At 50.9% G+C, this 18,013-nt stretch overlaps 1 protein-coding gene across 1 annotated transcript in view; it reads left to right on the top strand.

Moving 5' to 3' along the window:
* Positions 1-557: 557 nt before the first annotated feature.
* Positions 558-18,013, top strand: part of SLC22A3 (solute carrier family 22 member 3) — a 98,762-nt gene continuing 81,306 nt past the window's right edge. Inside the window, exon 1 of the mRNA XM_019966959.2 lies at positions 558-1,054. Within this exon, the coding sequence (XP_019822518.2) occupies positions 623-1,054 (432 nt within the window). The 5' untranslated portion in view covers positions 558-622. The remainder of the gene's footprint in view (positions 1,055-18,013) is intronic.

Here is an 18,013-nt window from a genome sequence, read left to right on the forward strand (position 1 = left end):
GTCGCGCGGGGCGGCTCTGCACCGAGAGGAGGAGGCCTGGAGGGGTGGGGGTGGGGGGGGCTCCCCGGGTCACAGGAGTGGGACCCGGAGCGCGGGCGTCCTCGGTCCCTCCACCAGGTTGCAGCCGGGACCCTCGAGAAGCGAGTTCCAGGAGCCCGGGAGTCGTTAGGTGGCCCTGGAACTTCCTTGTCTGGAAGCCCGACCCAGGCCCGCCCGCGGACCGGGCTGCTGGCAGGGACCGAATGGAGCCGCGCGCCAGCCCGGGAAGGCTGCGCGCGTCACTCGCAGTCTTGGGCCGGGTCCCCGGCGCGCGGTGGCGCTCCGCCAGGCCGCGCCACCCGGGCCCGGCCGCGCGCCCACCCCGGCCCCGCGGCGGCGTCCCCTGGGGGAGCTCGGCCCGGACCTCCGCGGACGCCCCCCTACTCCCCACGCCCCCGGGGGCGAGAAGCGGGGGCCCCGGGGCCCGAGGAGCGCCGTCCGCTGGCGCGGCGCCCAGGGGCGTGAGGCGGGGAGCGCGGGGGAGGCGGCCGGGGCGGAGGAGGCGGCCGGCCGGCCGGCGGGTCACTCGGCGGCCCGGGGCGGCGGGCGGCAGACGCGCTCGGGGGAGGCGGGCGAGCGCACCATGCCGTCCTTCGACGAGGCGCTGCAGCGGGCCGGCGAGTTCGGGCGCTTCCAGCGGCGCGTGTTCCTGCTGCTGTGCCTAACGGGCGTCACCTTCGCCTTCCTCTTCGTCGGCGTGGTCTTCCTGGGCAGCCGGCCCGACCACTACTGGTGCCGCGGGCCGAGCGCCGCCGCGCTGGCCGAGCGCTGCGGCTGGAGCCCCGAGGAGGAGTGGAACCGCACGGCGCCCGCGTCCCCCGACCCCGCGCCCCCCGAGGGCCGCGGCGACGGCCGCTGCCAGCGCTACCTCCTGGAGGCGGCCAACGCCAGCGCCGCCCCCGGCGCGCTGAGCTGCGCGGACCCGCTCGCCGCCTTCCCCAACCGCTCCGCGCCGCTCGTGCAGTGCCGGGACGGCTGGCGGTACACCCAGGCCCACTCGACCATCGTCAGCGAGGTAAGGGGCCCGGCGGCGGCGGGCGGCGGCGGGCGGCGCGCGGATCCCCGCGGAGGCCGGGAGCCCAGCAAGCCGGCCGCCGGGACGGTGCGCGGAGGCTGAGACCAGTCGGTTACCTCCGGGCCCCCGCCTGCTTCATCCTGCACTCGGAAGGGCTGCGTCGCAACTGCCCGCCCCGGGGTTGTGGCTTTTCTTCCCCCTCTGCTAGGGAGTTGACGGGGCTTCCCTGGTTCAGCAGGTAAAGAATCCGCCTGCAATGTGGGACCACCTGGGTTCGATCCCTGAGTTGAGAAGAATCTCTGGAGAAGGGAAAGGCTACTGGCCTGGAGAATTCCGTGTTAATGGAGAGGTGCTTTCATGCATTGGAGAAGGAAATGGCAACCCACTCAAGTGTTCTTGCCTGGAGAATCCCAGGAACGGCGGAGCCTGGTGGGCTGCCGTCTATAGGGTCGCACAGAGTCGGACACGACTGAAGCGACTTAGCAGCAGCAGCTTTGGTTGCAAGGGTGAACGAAAACTGCCCTAGAAGCCGAGGGCTAAGATACTTCGCTCACGCCTTCTTGGGGATCCGAGCATCCAATGGGATGCGCGTTATCTCTGAGCTGTGTGTGAGCAAGTAGTCGGAAGGGACGTGTGGACGTGCGGGTAGAGAACCGAAGAGTCTGGGGCGAGCGACACGGAGCCGGCTGGTGGTCTCCAGCCGGCAAAAAAAGGAGAAATCTAAGTTTGAAGGCAGAGCCACCCACGTGATTATCTGAAATGCAAAAGGACAAAGGTCGAGGCTATCCTGGGAGCATGATTTTGGTAAAACTCCTTTGGGGCAAAGAGCAACATTTGAGAGAAGTTGGGAAAGCTGAGGTTTTGAATTAAAAAAAAAAATCCGCCCCCCAAAGCATGCAGAGTGAACACCCCATGTACTGTGGGTGGCTGCTGGGGGCCGGGTGGGGGCACTCCTCACGGTTGGGGTAGCTGGTGCTGGCAGTCTCCACAGGCTCTTTGGGTACGTCTGGGTTGCAAAGAGTTGGATAGGACCGAGCGACTTCACTTTCACAAGGAAGCAGGGCATTGCAGGTTAGGTGCCCTCTCCCTTGGTGGCAGGACTGTCTCTACCCTGGTCTGGCAGTTTGCATCTTTATCTTGGTTGGCTCTAACCTCAGGGACCCACTGAGCTTGGGTGGATGGGATGAGCAGTTTTACTGAACTTTGTTTGCAATCACAGATCAATTGAATTTCTAACAAATGATTGAATGTGCCCAGGCAATTTGGGGGGGAAAATGTCTTTAATTGATTGTCAGGAGGAGTGTTTAAGGACCTCTTTGAATAATGGGGGAAAACACTGGCTTCAGGGTTTGCAGTGCCTCTTCTGCCTGTTAACGGTGTTCTTTGGTCGGGTGACCACATCTTTCTGGTGTTGGGGTTGTCGATCTTTGAGGTTATGCATGCTCTGTGTGTGAACACACTGTGTAAAGTCCTCTGCTAAGAGCTATAGAGATCAAACCCCGGCCAGGCCATATCAGTGTGTGTCTGGGATGCTTTAATTTCTACCTAATTTGTGGGTCACCATCAGGACTTGCTTTATAGGCTGATGGTGTTATGGATTTCACTCTTGAAATGAATGGCCGTGGGAAAGGGTATTATCACCAGTACTTCCTTCGAGTTGCATCCAAAGTGGCTGCTTCTATTGCATCCAGCATGACTGCTTAATGCTACTTTCCAAGCAAACCAGCAGATGCCCCTTGGAGAGTAGACACCTGATTCTTGAAGACATGAATCTCAAATGAAGAATGAAAAATGAGCCTTAAAAGCAAAAGGCACACACACTGCAGGGGGGTTTCCCTGAACACATGACCCATGCACATCAGAGAAGAGAGACGTTGTGATATCTAACCTCAGATGCCTTATTCTGGACTCCCAGGCTTGTCTCAAGCCTTCCAGGGTTATTTCAAAAGAGGTTATGAAGTCTTACGAAGCTCAAAAAGGCACTGTGGAAGATGAGAGCACCGCACATCAGGACCTGGGACTGCGTCCAGGTGGCTGTGTGGCTTGGGTGGATTGCTTGACCTCTCCGGGTTTAGCATTCTCGTCTGTAGTATCAGGGGTTGGATTCAGCCCTGTGTAGTCCTACCAGCGCCATCAGTGACATCACTGGATGGCTGTTCTCAGTGTGATCAGCACAATGACAAAAATCTTCAAGGAAAACGAATCCTCTCTTAAGGCCTCTGACAAGTTTTGGAAATATATTAGAGATTATTTTTCCTTTTCTTTTGGTCCAAAACTGTTTGCTTCTTCTGGTTTGTTTTTAGTGTTTTGATTCTTGAGAGGAAGCCCTCAGTCTGTTCAGGAGGTTCAGCATCTAGAACAATTCCTTCCCTCTTAGAGTTCTTCACTGCTAATACACAGCTGTCTTTGGTTTTGCATGTGGTCCAGTTAGGATTTATTTTTCATATTCTATCAGAGTGATGAAAGGAACTATAGTTCTATCTCTGACTCACACCGTGTACACAGTGTGTTTTCAAGGACTTAAAAATCTATTGTATTAATCATGGAAAGGGAGGGTGAATTGGGAGAGCTCAGAAGGTGGAAGGGGAGCTCAGATTCCAGAATGACCCCCTATGGCTGTCATATTTAATCCTTGCACCATTGCGGGAAAGAGAGCATTGTCCCATCTTTGCAGAAGGGGAGCCTGAGGCAAGAGAATATGAAGGGACCTCCCAGGGTCCCAGACCTTCCACGTAGCCAAGTTGGGTCTGGATCCAGGGGGTCTTGATTGTGAATCAGTCTCCTTTGGGCCAGGCAGCGCTGGGACGCTCGGAGTCCTTGGAACGGGTCCAAGCAACACGATCCCGGATTGCTCACACTTCAGAACCTGCAAGAAATCTTGTTGAACGTCCCTGTTTACTAGTTACTATCCTGGTCTCCACTGACCAGCGTATCATTTTGTTTCGTTTCGCTGTGTTGGGAACATGATACGATGCAGATGGGGCGGCTGTCTTCCCTGTCGTGGGAATGGCTGTCTGTGCTCCCCGCGTGAACGCTGCAGAATGGGCACTTCAACCTCAGCCATCCCTTTCTTCATCTTCCAAAGTGAAACAGGCCAAGGAGTGAAGTCAGGAGTCAGTGCCAAGTGCAGGGCTGTTTTAGTCCAGCTTTCCCTCCTGTTTATCCCGCTCTAGGCGATGCAGTGGGTTTTTCACCTACATTGAAGGTCCTCAGCACAAACTTGTCCAGTATCTGAATCTCAGCCTTATCTGGTTGCCAGACACTGGGCGGAAGAAAGCATCATGTGTTGCGGACAAGTCCAGGCCCTCGCCACCCAAATATTTCAGTTTCTTCCCCAGGGAGTAAGTCTTTGAAACTGATGTTGAGACTTTGAAATACTTGCTTGGTGGGCATTCCTCTCGAACTAGGATCAAGGCTTCAGAGCACCATTAAAAATAGATTGAATTGCCCTTTCTAGATTATTCTTTCTCCCACACATAAAACATGAAAGTAAATTTGAGGGCAGTGGCTGCCCCACTGAAGAAAGCGGAGCCTGCTTTGATCTTGGGGGCTGCCCTGGTGTTTCTCTGTCTCTGCTCTGCTTCTTGCGCATCCATCCCAGGACAGGCGCCCAACCTCAGAGATTAGAGCCATGAGTGTCTGGTCCTTGCTGTCCCACCAGTGTGGAGACGCGCTGCTGTCAATACCGGAGAGTGGAGGTTAGCCAGGCTCCCGGTTTATTCCGAGCTGAGTTTCTGATTTGCTCTGGGCCCTTGGGGAAGATCTTACTTTTCTATTGTTTTTATTTTTAACATGACGTGTGCCTTCCCTATTTTTTCTCTGAATCAACCTCACCAGAGCATCTATTTTGTTATTACTTCAAAGGATCAACTGTGGTACTGTTCATTTTATATTTCTCCTTTTTTATTTCTTTTTAGTTTCATTATATTTTTTAATATAAATAAAAAGTTATTTTATTGGTATATACTTAATTTACAAGGAATTTCTACTGTACAGCAAAGTGATTCAGTTATACATGTGAAGTGAAGTGAAGTGAAGTCATTCAGTCGTGTCTGACTCTTTGCGACCCCATGGACTGTAGCCTTGTAGCCTATCAGGCTCCTCTGTCCGTGGGATTTTCCAGGCAAGAGTGCTGGAGTGGATCGCCATTGCCTTCTCCAGGGGATCTTCACGACCCAGGGATCGAACCTGGGTCTCCCGCGTTGCAGGCAGACGCTTTACCGTCTGAGCCACCAGGGAAGCACTTAAATTCTTTTTCATATTCTTTTCCATTGTAGCCTACCACAGGATATTGAATATAGTTCCGTGTGCTGTACGGTAGGTCCTTGTTGTAGAATTTAGATTCTTCATTTCAATTCTTTCAGTGGTTACCCCTGAAATTTTACCAAGTTTACTTAACTGAGTCCGAATTGAATACTGCAACCTTCTCCTAAACAATCTGGGATCTTAAACACTTTGATTCAGTCCCTCCTGTATCACAGGCATTAGTAGCCAATATTCTAGGTTTGTTCTTTCATTGTTAATTTATGGATTTTGTGCAAATCATGTATGTTTGGTTCACACTTGCCCTCGTCTACTCATCATTCCATGCCGTTTCACTTTCCCTGCTTTTTTTTCATGTACATCTTTAAAACATTTTTATTTAGTTTGTATCTCTTGATGGTGAATGTTCTCCACTTTCGTTTCTATGAAAATGTCATTTCACCATTATTCTTGAAAGATAGTTCTGCCAGGTAAATAGTGTTATTTTGCCAGTTATTTTTCCTTAGCCCTTTCAGGCAGAGAAGGCAATGGCACCCCACTCCACTACTCTTGCCTGGAAAATCCCAAGGACAGAGGAGCCTGGTAGGCTGCAGTCCATGGGGTCGCTAATAGTCGGACATGACTGAGTGACTTCACTTTCACGTTTCACTTTCATGCATTGGAGAAGGAAATGACAACCCACTCCAGTGTTCTTGCCTGGAGAATCCCAGGGACGGCAGAGCCTGGTGGGCTGCCATCTATGCGGTCCCACAGAGTCAGACACAACTAAAGTGACTTAGCAGCAGCAGCAGCAGCAGCCCTTTCAGGATGTGAACTCTGCCTCGTAGCTCTCATTTTTGCTTTTGAAAAGCCTGTTGTTAGTCTAATTGTCCTTTTCTCTTGGGTTGTGTCTAGGTGGGTATTTTTTGTATTTATCTAGTTTAGTATACATTGCTTCTAAAAGGTCCCTGGCATATAGTAGGCATTCAGTAAATAGCTCTTGAATGAACCAATTGTATTTTCTTTAACTGCAATTTTTAGTTCTTTGGTGGGTTCTGGAATATTCTCAACCATTATCTCTTCATTTCTTAGTTTCTACTCTTTCTTTCTGAAATTCTAATTAAACTTAAGTTGAACCTTCTTTATCTGTCCTTCATGACTCTTAACCTTTCTCTCATATTTCCCATTTCAGTATCTGTATGTTCAGGTAGCTTTTCAGACTTATCTTCCACATCACAATGTTTCTATTAGCACTGTCAAATCTGCTGTTTAATGCGTTCATTGAAGTTTTGTATTTCAGCCCTTATCTTTTTCATTTACCAAAGTCATATTTTTTTATCTTTCAAATATCCCTGGTCGTGTATTGCTAGTCTCTTATCGTTTGCTCATTTTTGTGTTTCTGTTTTTCGGTTTCTTTAAATGTTTTACATATGACTAGAATACTGGAGTGGGTACCCATTCTCTTCTCCAGGGGATCGTCCCGACCCAGGGATCAAACCTGGGTCCCCTGCATTGGTAGGCAGATTCTTTACCATCTGAGCCACCAAGGAAGCCCAACTCTATATTTTATATTTGGTAATTCACATCCCCAGAGATGTTCCAAATGTCTCACTTGTTGTTTGTTATGTTTTTGGCATTTGTGTGTGTGTTGGTTGAGCTTAATGAGTGAGCAGTCATCCCGGTGTGTGTCTGCAGCTTGGTGTTGACCGCAGAATGGCCAAGCAGGTCCATGCAGTGATGTGTGTATGAACCTAGAGCCAAAAGAGATGAGAACACAAAAGCTCATCTCCTGCTTTCTTCTGGCAACTTATTTATTATATTACCAATGACAGCTCAATTGAAATTTATTTAGCATTTACTATATGCTGGGCAGGCCTCCCTGGTGGCACAGTGGTAAAGAACCCACCTTGCCAATGCAGGAGACATAATAGACGCAGGTTCAATCCCTGAGTCGGGAAGATCCCCTGGAGGAGAAAAAGGCAACCCACTCCAGTATTCTTGCCTGGAGAATCCCATGGACAGAGGAGCCTGGAGAGATGCAGTCTGTGGGGGTCGCAAAAGAGTCAGACACGAGTTAGCAACTAAACAACAACATATGCTAAGCGCTGACTAGGCTGGTGTACGAAGATGGCTAAGTCTCCCATGAGCTCAGGGCCTGGCAGAGAGACTTGCCCGGAGATAGCAAAAGGCCGCAAGTGGTGACAGGTGTGGTGAAGGGATGCCTTCTTCTGATTGACTGGGGCTGAATCAAAGCACTGACCTTGACCACCGCCTCGGGGGACAAGGAGGAGCCCGAGAAGAATATATGAGGAGGAAAATGTTGCATGTGCACACGCTCTCACCTTCATCCTTATTTATTTGTAGCCATTCAAATGTCCCCGGATCAGTGACTGATGGATATTCCTGGGACCCACCCACAGACGTGGACTCAAAAGATGGGAGTGGTGTTCGGGAATCTTCATCGTTCACACACGTGTGAGGCCCTTGCAGGTGGCCCCGAGACCACATGAGGACCGTGACAAGATCCTCGTGGGTGGAACAGCCTATGTGTGGTTGAAGCGAGTGCCAGCTCCCCCAGACACTCTGCAGACCTTTCCTCAACCGGGAGTCCCACGCTTTATCTGATGAAGTGCTGCGGTGTACTTGCAGAAAGCTTGGGGGTCTCCAGAGACAGGCAGCTGACAGTAAAACCCTATAATTGATTGGAATGAGGTGCCCACAGCTGCACCACACTCTCTGGGAATCTTGGTGCACCATGGGGTGGGGCTTTGGGCACAGACAGGGGTGCAACCACAGGGGATGGCCAACAGATAAGGCATGGATGTCTGTACTTTGTTATGTACCGGTTAAAGACCCTAGGCATAAGGCGGTTTTCTGTAACATCGCATGGAAAAACCCAAGCGAACTTTTTGGCCACCCTTATATAATGGAAAGAACATCCCTGTCCTTTGGGGTCAGAGAGATCTCAGCCTAAAGCCCAGCTGCTCCATGTTTCCACTTTTAAGGACAAATCGCAGAACCTGCCTGAGCCTCAGTTTCCTCAGCTCTAGAAAGGACGTAATTAGGAATTCCCTTGCAGTCCAGTGGTTAGAACCTGGTGCTTTCACTGCCTTAGCCCAGGTTCAGTCCCTGGTTGGGGAAGTAATATCCTATAAGCTGCCCAGTGCCACACACACACACAAGAAATTTCCCTGTAGCTCAGATGGTAAGGAAGCTGCCTGCAGTGGTGGAGACCTGGGTTCAATCCCTGGATCAGGAAGATCCCCTGGAGAAGGAAATGGCAACCCATTCCAGTATTCTTGCCTGGAGAATTCCATGGACAGAGGAGCCTGGCAGGTTACAGTCTATGGGGTCGCACAGAGTTGGACATGACTGAGCGACTAACACACACACACACCCAGTAACACTTTCCTTAGTGATTGCCCCACCATACACATGTAGAGTGCCTATCACCGTGCCTGGCCCTAAGGGATGCTCAAAAATTGGATCCTGTTAACTTATCGAGTCTTGAGCTGGATGGGGGTGGGGGAGGGAGAGAGGAGATAGATGCTGGTTCAGACTTGGCCCTGGAGCTGTAGCTTGCTGGCCTCTGGTTAAGTGCAATACATCACTAATAAACTTACCTTCTATGTTAACGGGCACTGATTTCCACTGAGGCCGAGAGTACCGTGTCCTTTTCCGCTGAGACGCACAGCAAAGCTGTATTTCCCAGCTCCCCTTGCAGCTCGGGGTGGAGGTGGTCCTGTGATGGAGTTCTGGTCAGTGATGTTGAGAGAAACACATACCTGGAGGCAAGAAAACCTTCCTCCTCGCAGTCTCCCCTCTTCCTTCCTCCCCTCATCTGCGTGCAGAGAATGCCAGGGCCCCCAGAGAGGGCCAGGTCCTTAACGGGATGGGGTGCAGATCTTGAAGCCTGCAGGAAGAGGAGCCCCTATCTTCCTCCCCTTTATCTCCTCTTCGTGAGACTGTGGAATGTAAACTGTCTTATGTGAAGCCACCGAGATTTGGGGAGTGGTTTGAGCTTCCCCTGACAAATACACATTTTGTTGTGTTTCTTAGAGGCTGCCGGCACCTGGTGCAATGGTAGGGAAGCTGGTTCCTTCAAGACGGTCCCCGCCTTGGTCTGTATACAAGGTCACCATGACCTTGTCCAAGGGCCCTGCAGGCCCCCTCCTCTGCAGGCTTCCCTCCTGCAGCCCCTCCAGGACATGCCTGGTTGTCCTCCCTGGGCTGTGAGTATGCCGCTTCCTTTTCTCCAAATACCTTTCCTCTTTCTTTTTGAGGCTGGTGCATTTTTTTTTTTAATGTAAAGATGCATCTATGCTGTGTGTTCAATTGTGTCCGCCGCTTTGCAACTCCACGGACTGTAGCCCTCCAGGCTCCTCTGTCCATGGGATTCTCCATCAAGAATACTAGAATGGGTTACTATGCCCTCCTCCAGGGATCTTCCGAACCCAGGGATCGAACCTGCGCCTGTTGTGTCTCCTGCATTGGCAGGCAGATTCTTTACTGTCTGAGCCACCTGGAAGCCCAAAGATGCAGCGAAGAGTTACCTGTCCCAGAAATGTACCTCCTTCTCCCCTCCTCTCCTCCCCCTGCCCAACCCGGGGGGTCTGGTCCCCTTCCTCTGCCCAACCACCCTCTCTGTGTGCTGAATCAGACTGCAGCTTTCTTGAGGGTGGAGGCTATTTAATAAACATTTGTGATGAAATCACAAATGGCATTTAATAAAATCTTGGTTAAAGTAAGAAGTAAACGAGGAAGGGATTGAGTGACAAATGTGCCCCCTTTTAGAACTTTGGCTCGGCCAGCCCTGAACTTGACCTTCATAGATTATAATAAGCTCTTTCCTGCAACAGTGCTGCTTCACTTTTGCACTAATCCTGTATGTTAATTTAGAGAAAAATGGACATTTTAACAATTTTGATTTTTGAACATGGTGTATTTGGTGTCATTTGAACATGATGTGTTGCTGAACTTTCTTAGGTGTGATTGAATATCATTCACGATGTTTTATACTTTTCAGTAGGAAGCACAAACACAGATTCCCTGGATTTATTCCTAGGTCCTTACTTTATTAATAACTTAATTAATAATTAATTAAGTACAGTGCTGCTGCTTCACAGCTTAACCCTCCAGGGCTTGGGTCTCCCTCTCCCTCACGCCCACGGGATCTGGTGAATCACGGGGTAGCTGGGGTCCTGTAGGAAGTCCCCCCAACTTCCTGGAGCAGGGGGACAGCAGCCCGACCGCTGACCCCTGTCTGCCAGGGTCTCTGTCATCCTGAGTCTTAACTGGGGGATGCGGCAGGAGGACCGCTGGCTCTCGGGGCCATAATTTTAGGTGCTGACGTCCACTATGCAGAGTAGGCTTTTCTCAGCTGTCCTGGCGCTTTCGGGCCCGTCTGTGTCGTCAGCCGAGCCGGGCACAGGTGCCAGGTGCAGGTCAGCGAGGGGCGCCCGGAGCCGGCTCCCAGCAGTTCAAGGGCGCACAGCTGAGCCCTCCAAGGCCTTCGGGGGTGGGGTGCGGGAACACTGCCCACCTGTCAGAACAAAATAAAACCCCTTCCATTTTTCCTCATTTTTTTTGTCTTAAACTATAGCCAAGAAAGGAAACTTACTTCTATTCTGTAAGGAAAAAGTCAAGTTTCTTAAGGTTCCCGGTGCAGCCCTCCAGAAGGACAATAACACAAGCACAGTAAATGATGATTGGCGTGACTTTTTATCCGAGTGAGTTTGGTAACATGGCTTTTGAAGGATTACTGTGCTCTGACTGTTCTGTGCTTGTAATAAACCAAGTATTAATAATTTTGGGGGTGGATGCTTGTATAATACTAGAGAAAAACAATGAGGGATGCAGTTGAGGGACCCATACAAAGATGAATAAATAAATGATTTTTTTTTTCCCAAGAAAATCTTGCATTTCAATGGTATGACTAGTATGGGCCCCACCAAGTACATCCCTCAAAGTGCACGACTGATTCAGAACTTATCTTTAAAACCTATGATCAGGGAAATGAAAAATAAAAGTCCTTAGATGCGTGTGGTGGTTCTGTAGAATATTTTCTACAAGCTTGAATCCTAGTCTCTGATTAAATCAGTGAAGTGGGTGTTGTACAAAGGGCTCTGATCCCAGGCACGGGAACCTTGGCACAGGTTACTGGGAGTAGCCTTCTTTTATGGGTTTTGTGGTTAACTTGTATTTATTTGTAATAAAACCCGAAAATAAGTGTGGCAGACTATGTTTTCTTATTTCTTAGAAAACGGTTCAGGAACAAAATTTGGAGACTTCAAATAAGGTGAGGGGTGAGAGACGCGCCTCTTGCTGGGCGTTTCCGGTTCCTACGCAGGAAGCAGCAAACCGTCCACCTTGTGCTCCTCCTCCAAAGGGCAGGGGACATTTGCTTCCTGGGTTGGCATCAGCTACATTGTCGTGGTTGTTCAGTCGCTCAGTCGTGTCCAACTCTTTTGTGACCCCATGGACTGCAGCACGCCAGGCTGCTCTGCCCATGGAACTGTCCAGGCAAGAATACTGGAGGGGGTTGCATTTTAGCAGTTATCAAAATAGAACACTTTGATTTTTCTTGTAAGACAAGTTAGTAGTGTATCATAGTATAGACCACGATTTTATTATTTATGAAGTGAAAAGCTTATTTTATGACTGCTTGTGTAACACAGAGACAGATTTGGTTAAATAGCAGTTTTCAGTGAAAAGCCATTAGCTCCGTGGTATCCAGTGTGAGAGACCCAAGTAGTGAAAGTGAAAGTTGCTCAGTCGTACCCGACTCTCTGCGACCCCATGGACTATACAGTCCATGGAATTCTCCAGACCAGAATACTGGAGTGGGTAGCCGTTCCTTTCTCCAGGGGATCTTCCCAACCCAGGGATTGAATCCAGGTCTCCTGCATTGCAGGCGGACTCTACCAGCTGAGCCACAAGGGAAGCCCAAGAATACTGGAGTGGGCAGCCTATCCCTTCTCCAGCAGATCTTCCTGGCCCAGGAATCAAACTGGGGTCTCCTGCTTTGCAGGCAGATTTTTTGCCAACCGGTTTACCAGGGAAGCCCACGTAAAGACTTAGATAGAGCCAGGGCCTCAGCAGGTCCTGCTGCCCAGAGGGAAGAATGTTGTCCTGATTCTTAGGACAGGGGACCTATGAGACAGTTTGGTATTGGTGACTCCCAAGCTCTTTGAAAGCTTTTGCTCTTCGTGTTATGAAGATTCTGGAGTTAGAGCCCACCTCCTCGGGAGCCTGAGGGTACCACTCCCCGCCCCCCTAACCCTGGAGATACCAGAGCATCCATTGTCTGGATGGTGCTCACGTGAAGTCGGTGGGCCCGCTCCCAGTTGCGATCAAGGCTCCCCACCTTGAGCACAGCGCACGCCCTCTCATCATTCTCTCTGCTTGACAGTGTCATGTCTCGGCCGCCTTTCCCAGTGGTGGCATATGCCCCTCGGACGCACAGGGTGGATCTGATGTCACGGGGCCTCTGCCAGCTGGACCCGGCATGTGGCCGACAGCACAAGATGAAAGACAACATGTGTGTCTCTTGCTCCCAGGACGGATGCTGTAAGCTGATGCCTCTCAGACACCAGCAGAAAGGCCAGGCCCCAGGACCTCTTGAGCTCAATGGTAGCACATTTATGGGAGTTTCAGGATCACGGAGAAGACAGTGTGTGCTTTTAATACAGCTACTTCTTTAATAAGAGAAATGTTTTGAGACATTTATTGAGAAACGAGTGCTCTTACATTGTCCTCCAGCGAGGATTTCAAAGCAAACCCTCATGGGGAAGTCACGGTGGACAGTTCATTAAATTGTATTAAATATCCGGGGGAGAGGAGAACACTAAAATGGAAAGTAGTCACATTTAATTTGGCATCGATTTTTTTTTTTTTTTGGCATCGATTTTTAAAAAATCAAATAGAGAAGTTTTAGAGTTTCTGGAGTGTAAAGGAAATTGTTCAAGAACCATTCCCACAGAGAAGCTTGCTCTTTCTGTGTCTGTCTCAACTACGTGGTAATGATGGTCGTAACACACCCACCTGAGGCACCTATTGTCCACCAGCCAGCGTTGCCATAGGAGGACCATGATCCCCTGTCCAGCATGTATATATACAGGGTCTTCCCCATGGAGAAGGAAATGGCTACCCACGCCAGTTTTCTTGCCTGGAGAATCCCATGGACAGAGGAGCCTGGGGGGCTACAGTCCATAGGGTCACAAAGAGTTGGACACGACTGAACTGAACACTTTGGGCTTCCCAGCTGGCACTAGTGGTAAAGAACCTACCTGCCAATGCAGGAGATGTAAGATATGCGAGTTTGATCCTTGGATCTGGAAGATCCCCTGCAGAAGGGCAAGGCAACCCCCTCCAATATTCTTGCCTGGAGAATCCCATGGACTGAGGAGCCTGGCAGGCTGTAGCCCATGGGGTTGCAAAGAGTTGGACATGACTGAGCAACTGAACAACCAGAAAAGGGCACTTCCAGAAGAATTTTGATTTTTAAACCAAACCAAGTGCATTACAAAATGAAATAAAGCTACCTTTGTATTTATCAGCTGTAGAAAGTTAGCTAGTGACCATTTACTGTTGCAAAATTGAATAAATGATCAGATTTTAGACCAGAACTGGTTCAGTGTGGCCTCTCTCTAAGGCAAGTGAGTGGCTAAGAACACAGGCTCACTAGGTGTGTGAGCATGGGCGGATTTCCTAGATTGAGACTTTTCCGAGCTCGGGTTCTCACAAAAAAAAGGGAATGATTGCATTTATGGAGTTCTGATGGGAGATTATGCACAGAACGCATGCATAGCCATTGTCTGCCCCTCCCTGGTTACAGATATTGAGCGTGGGCCTCTCTGTCCACTCTGAGAGGCAGCTTTGGCCTGGGAATGCCCGAGGGAAGACTTTGGTGGACAGAACAGTGAGATTCCCGCCCCAAGGGATCCACTCCCTGGAGCTGGTATAGCTGGAGCTCAGTTATAAAGACTAAGACACGACCCACAATAGACTCCTTGGAGCTGCACGCTTTGGCAGGACGTCTGAGCCTCCACTGCTTCAGCTCCCTCGGGCTGTGTGGGTCTGGGCGGGTTATGGCCCCCTGGCACTCTCTGGCAGGGCCACAGCTCTGCCCACTTCCTCTTCTCCAGCCCCAGCTTGTGTGAGAGATTTGGAAAAGAACTACAGTACCATTCTAATATGAAACTCTCTATTGTGCGTTTTCTTCACAAGTACCAGAAATCTTTCAATAAATGTGGACAGAAAACATCTGCCTAAAAAGGCTCTGGGGAGAAGGCCACCAGTGGGGCTCGTGCTTCTGTTCTGCTGGGTCAAGGAGACAAATTTGCTTCGTATTTTGGGACAGTTTGCCGCGGCCTCATACTGTCACAGTTTGCTTGTCCTGTCATGAGAACCTGGCCTCAGAGAAAAGACCGAATGACTCCCTTTGGCCCCTGAAATCTAAGAAATGAGAGCAGAGCCGTGACAATGGGTCAGGAATTGTGACTGTTGAGGTTCAGATTGGGGTTGAGGTAAATTTGGGCTAAGTTGCTCTATAAATTAAGCAACCCAGTTCTCTTGACATTGAATAGACACTAAAATGTAAACCATGAACGTGACTTAACACCAAGGAAGGACGAAAAGTCACACCGTAACGTGCTACATGGGCTTCCCCGGTGGCTCAGACGGTAAAGCATCTGCCTGCAACGCGGGAGACTCAGGTTCAATCCCTGGGTCAGGAAGATCCCCTGGAGGAGGAAATGGCAACCCACTCCAGTATTCTTGCCTGGAGAATCCCATGGACAGAGGAGGCTGGCAGGCTACAGTCCATGGGATCCCAAAGAGCTGGACATGACTGAGCAACTAACAATGTACTATGTATAACCGTAGAGTTATTGACACAACTTTCCTGCTTAGAAACTTTCTTCTAAGAAGAAAATGACCAGATGACATTAAAATACAGTAAATGGTCAGCTCATTTAATCCTTGCACACACCATCAGGCATGGTTTGTTATCCCTGTTTTGTAGAGTGGGGAAGGCAGGTGCGGAGGGATTAAGTAACTCACCCCCTGTCATGAGCTGCAGGATGAGAGAGCTGGAAAAGGTATTTTTGATGTCTGAACCAGCAAGAGTTTTTATTTTCTCTTTTTGGCTGTTCTGGGTCTTAGTTCCCTGAATAGGGATCGAACCCATGTCCCTGCATTTCAAGGCAGATTCTTAACCACTGGACCACCAGGGAAGCCCCTGAAAGAACTTTATTGATGATCTCTTACCTAAAGTTGCTTTACTAGTTGTCAGAAAATAAGGGGACCTTGTTCAGAGAAGACAGTCTGGGGAGGGGGGATAGAAACCTCAGGCACCACATGCGCCCCGCCTGGAAAGTCTTCCCATAAAAGGACTGCTTCACCCAGTTCAGGGTCAGAACACAAAGCAGGTGGAATGGATATGGGAAACCTATAATTGCCATCCTTGATCTGAATCATCAAAAAGGCGATTGCTCCATTTACAGGAACTAAGATTTCATCTGACCTAGCTTTTAATACGGAGAAGGCAATGGCACCCCACTCCAGTACTCTTACCTGGAAAATCCCATGGATGGAGGAGCCTGGTAGGCTGCAGTCCATGGGGTCGCGAAGAATCAGACATGACTGAGCGACTTCCTTTCACTTTTCACTTTCATGCATTGGCGGAAGAAATGGCAACCCACTCCAGTGTTCTTGCCTGGAGAATCCCAGGGACGGCGGGGCCTGGTGGGCTGCTGTCTATGGGGTCGCACAGAGTCGGACACAACTGAAGCGACTTAGCAGCAGCAGCAGCAGCTTTTAATAGCTAGAGTCTGTTAACGTGTCTAGTAACCACATATTTTGCATCATCCAGGTTACATTGTTTAATATTAGTGATTTTTTTTAAACTATGTGACAAGGTACACTGGGGCTTCCCAGGTGGCACAAGTGGTAAAGAACCCGCCTGCCAACGCAGGAGACCCAAGAGACACAGGTTTGACCCCTGGATAGGGAAGATCCCCTGGAGGAGGCCATGGCAACCCACTCCAGTATTCTCATCTGGAGAATCCCATGGACAGAGGAAGGAGCCTGGCAGGCCATAGAGTCACAAAGAGTTGGATACGACTGAAGCGACTTAGCACACAAGATACCCCTTCCAGGAGGTGGGGCTCCCTCCTCCCGCTCCTCCAGCTCTCAGGCCGGATCCCTCCTTCTGCAGCCCCCATCCCCTCCTTCCTGTTCTCTGGATTCGATTCCAGATCCAGTTCTGCCGCCAGGGCCATGGGGGACCCGCACTGTACATCTCGGGCGGGGTTCCATCCTGCTCGCCCTCAGGCCTCAGCTCCTTCTGGCCGGCCCGCCAACCCTCCGCGTCCCTCACCCCGTTCCTCTGTTCCCCTCGAACTGCCAGCCTGCCCCTCCCCGCCCCCACCCTGGCCGCTCACGCTGGGCTAAGACCCTCGGGTTACATTTCCGGGAAGCGGAAGTCTTCATTCCGTGTGCTGCCAACAGAATACGGAAGGCACCCGCGTCGGCTCCCACCCTTTCCTCCTGCTGACGCATCACGACGGAATCACCGCATCCCGAAGAAGGCGTCTCGCTTCCCCTTGTGCAGAGTCCTGCCCCCGTCCCAGGCATTGCTACCCTCCACTCCCACCCTGTCCCTCCACGAGCCTGGCTGCTGCACTTAAATACCCTGCAGGACTCCCCAGGTGGCTCAGTGCTGAAGAATCCGCCTGCCCGTGCCAGAGACGCCAGAGACGCGGGTTCGATCCCTGGGTGGGGAAGATGCCCTGGAGGAGGGCATGGGAACCCACTCCAGTATTCTTGCCTGGAGAATCCCCATGGACAGAGGAGCCTGGCGGGCTACAGTCCGTGGGATCACAAAGAGTTGAACACGGCTGAGCGTGCGCGCGCACACACACACATGCGGCACAAATACGCTGCAGTGTGTCTGGTCTACACAGCACCCTCCCGGTGCCTGTTAGCTCCCCCAGCTGAGGACTCGCATTCCCCCGCGTCAGTACACTTCTTCGCAGGGTTGTCGGTCCGATGGCCTCCAGGTTCTCAGCTTTCACTCTCTCTCCCCGCCGCCAGTCCCCTCTGTCCCCACCGCGGCCTCTGGAGACCCCAGGCCGCTGCTCACCCCCACCTCGCTCCTGCTCTCGCTTAGAGCCCAGAGTGCCACCTGTGCCCCCGCGGGGAGCAGGACTCACCCTCCTTAGGGACCTGCTGCCAGAGTCTCCAGTTCACATTTCACCGTTGTGCTCATTTTGTGCGTCCCAAACCGTCTCCCGTTTCACTCCGGCTGTTCCGTCCAATATGTTCAGAAGCCAAGCACATTTAAACGGATGGGCACTGCTGGGCTCCTGCACGCTTCCAGGAACCCTGGATCCCAAATCTGGAGAAGGTCTGCATAAGTCTTCTATTTAGTAAAATGCTGAAGTAACTGAACTGTCAGGTCATTTGTTATCCCCACCGTTGCTCTGATTACCAAGTGCCTACTTGGAAAGCAGATGCTCTCAGGAGATGTTCAGCCTGAAGACTTCATCCTGCCTTGCTTCTTGACTTTGGCAGCGATGACTCCATCCATTAACCACCCAGCCCTCAGAGCCTGATAGAGTGTATTGATAAACCATCCCTGAATGCCTGTGTTTACTTGTTAAACCTTCCCAGTCAGGTCAGAATCCATGAATGCTTCAAAGCATCATGTGAATA

The sequence above is a fragment of the Bos indicus genome, chromosome 9 (assembly GCF_029378745.1).
Source record: "Bos indicus isolate NIAB-ARS_2022 breed Sahiwal x Tharparkar chromosome 9, NIAB-ARS_B.indTharparkar_mat_pri_1.0, whole genome shotgun sequence".
In the NCBI taxonomy this organism is placed as follows: Eukaryota; Metazoa; Chordata; class Mammalia; order Artiodactyla; family Bovidae; genus Bos; species Bos indicus.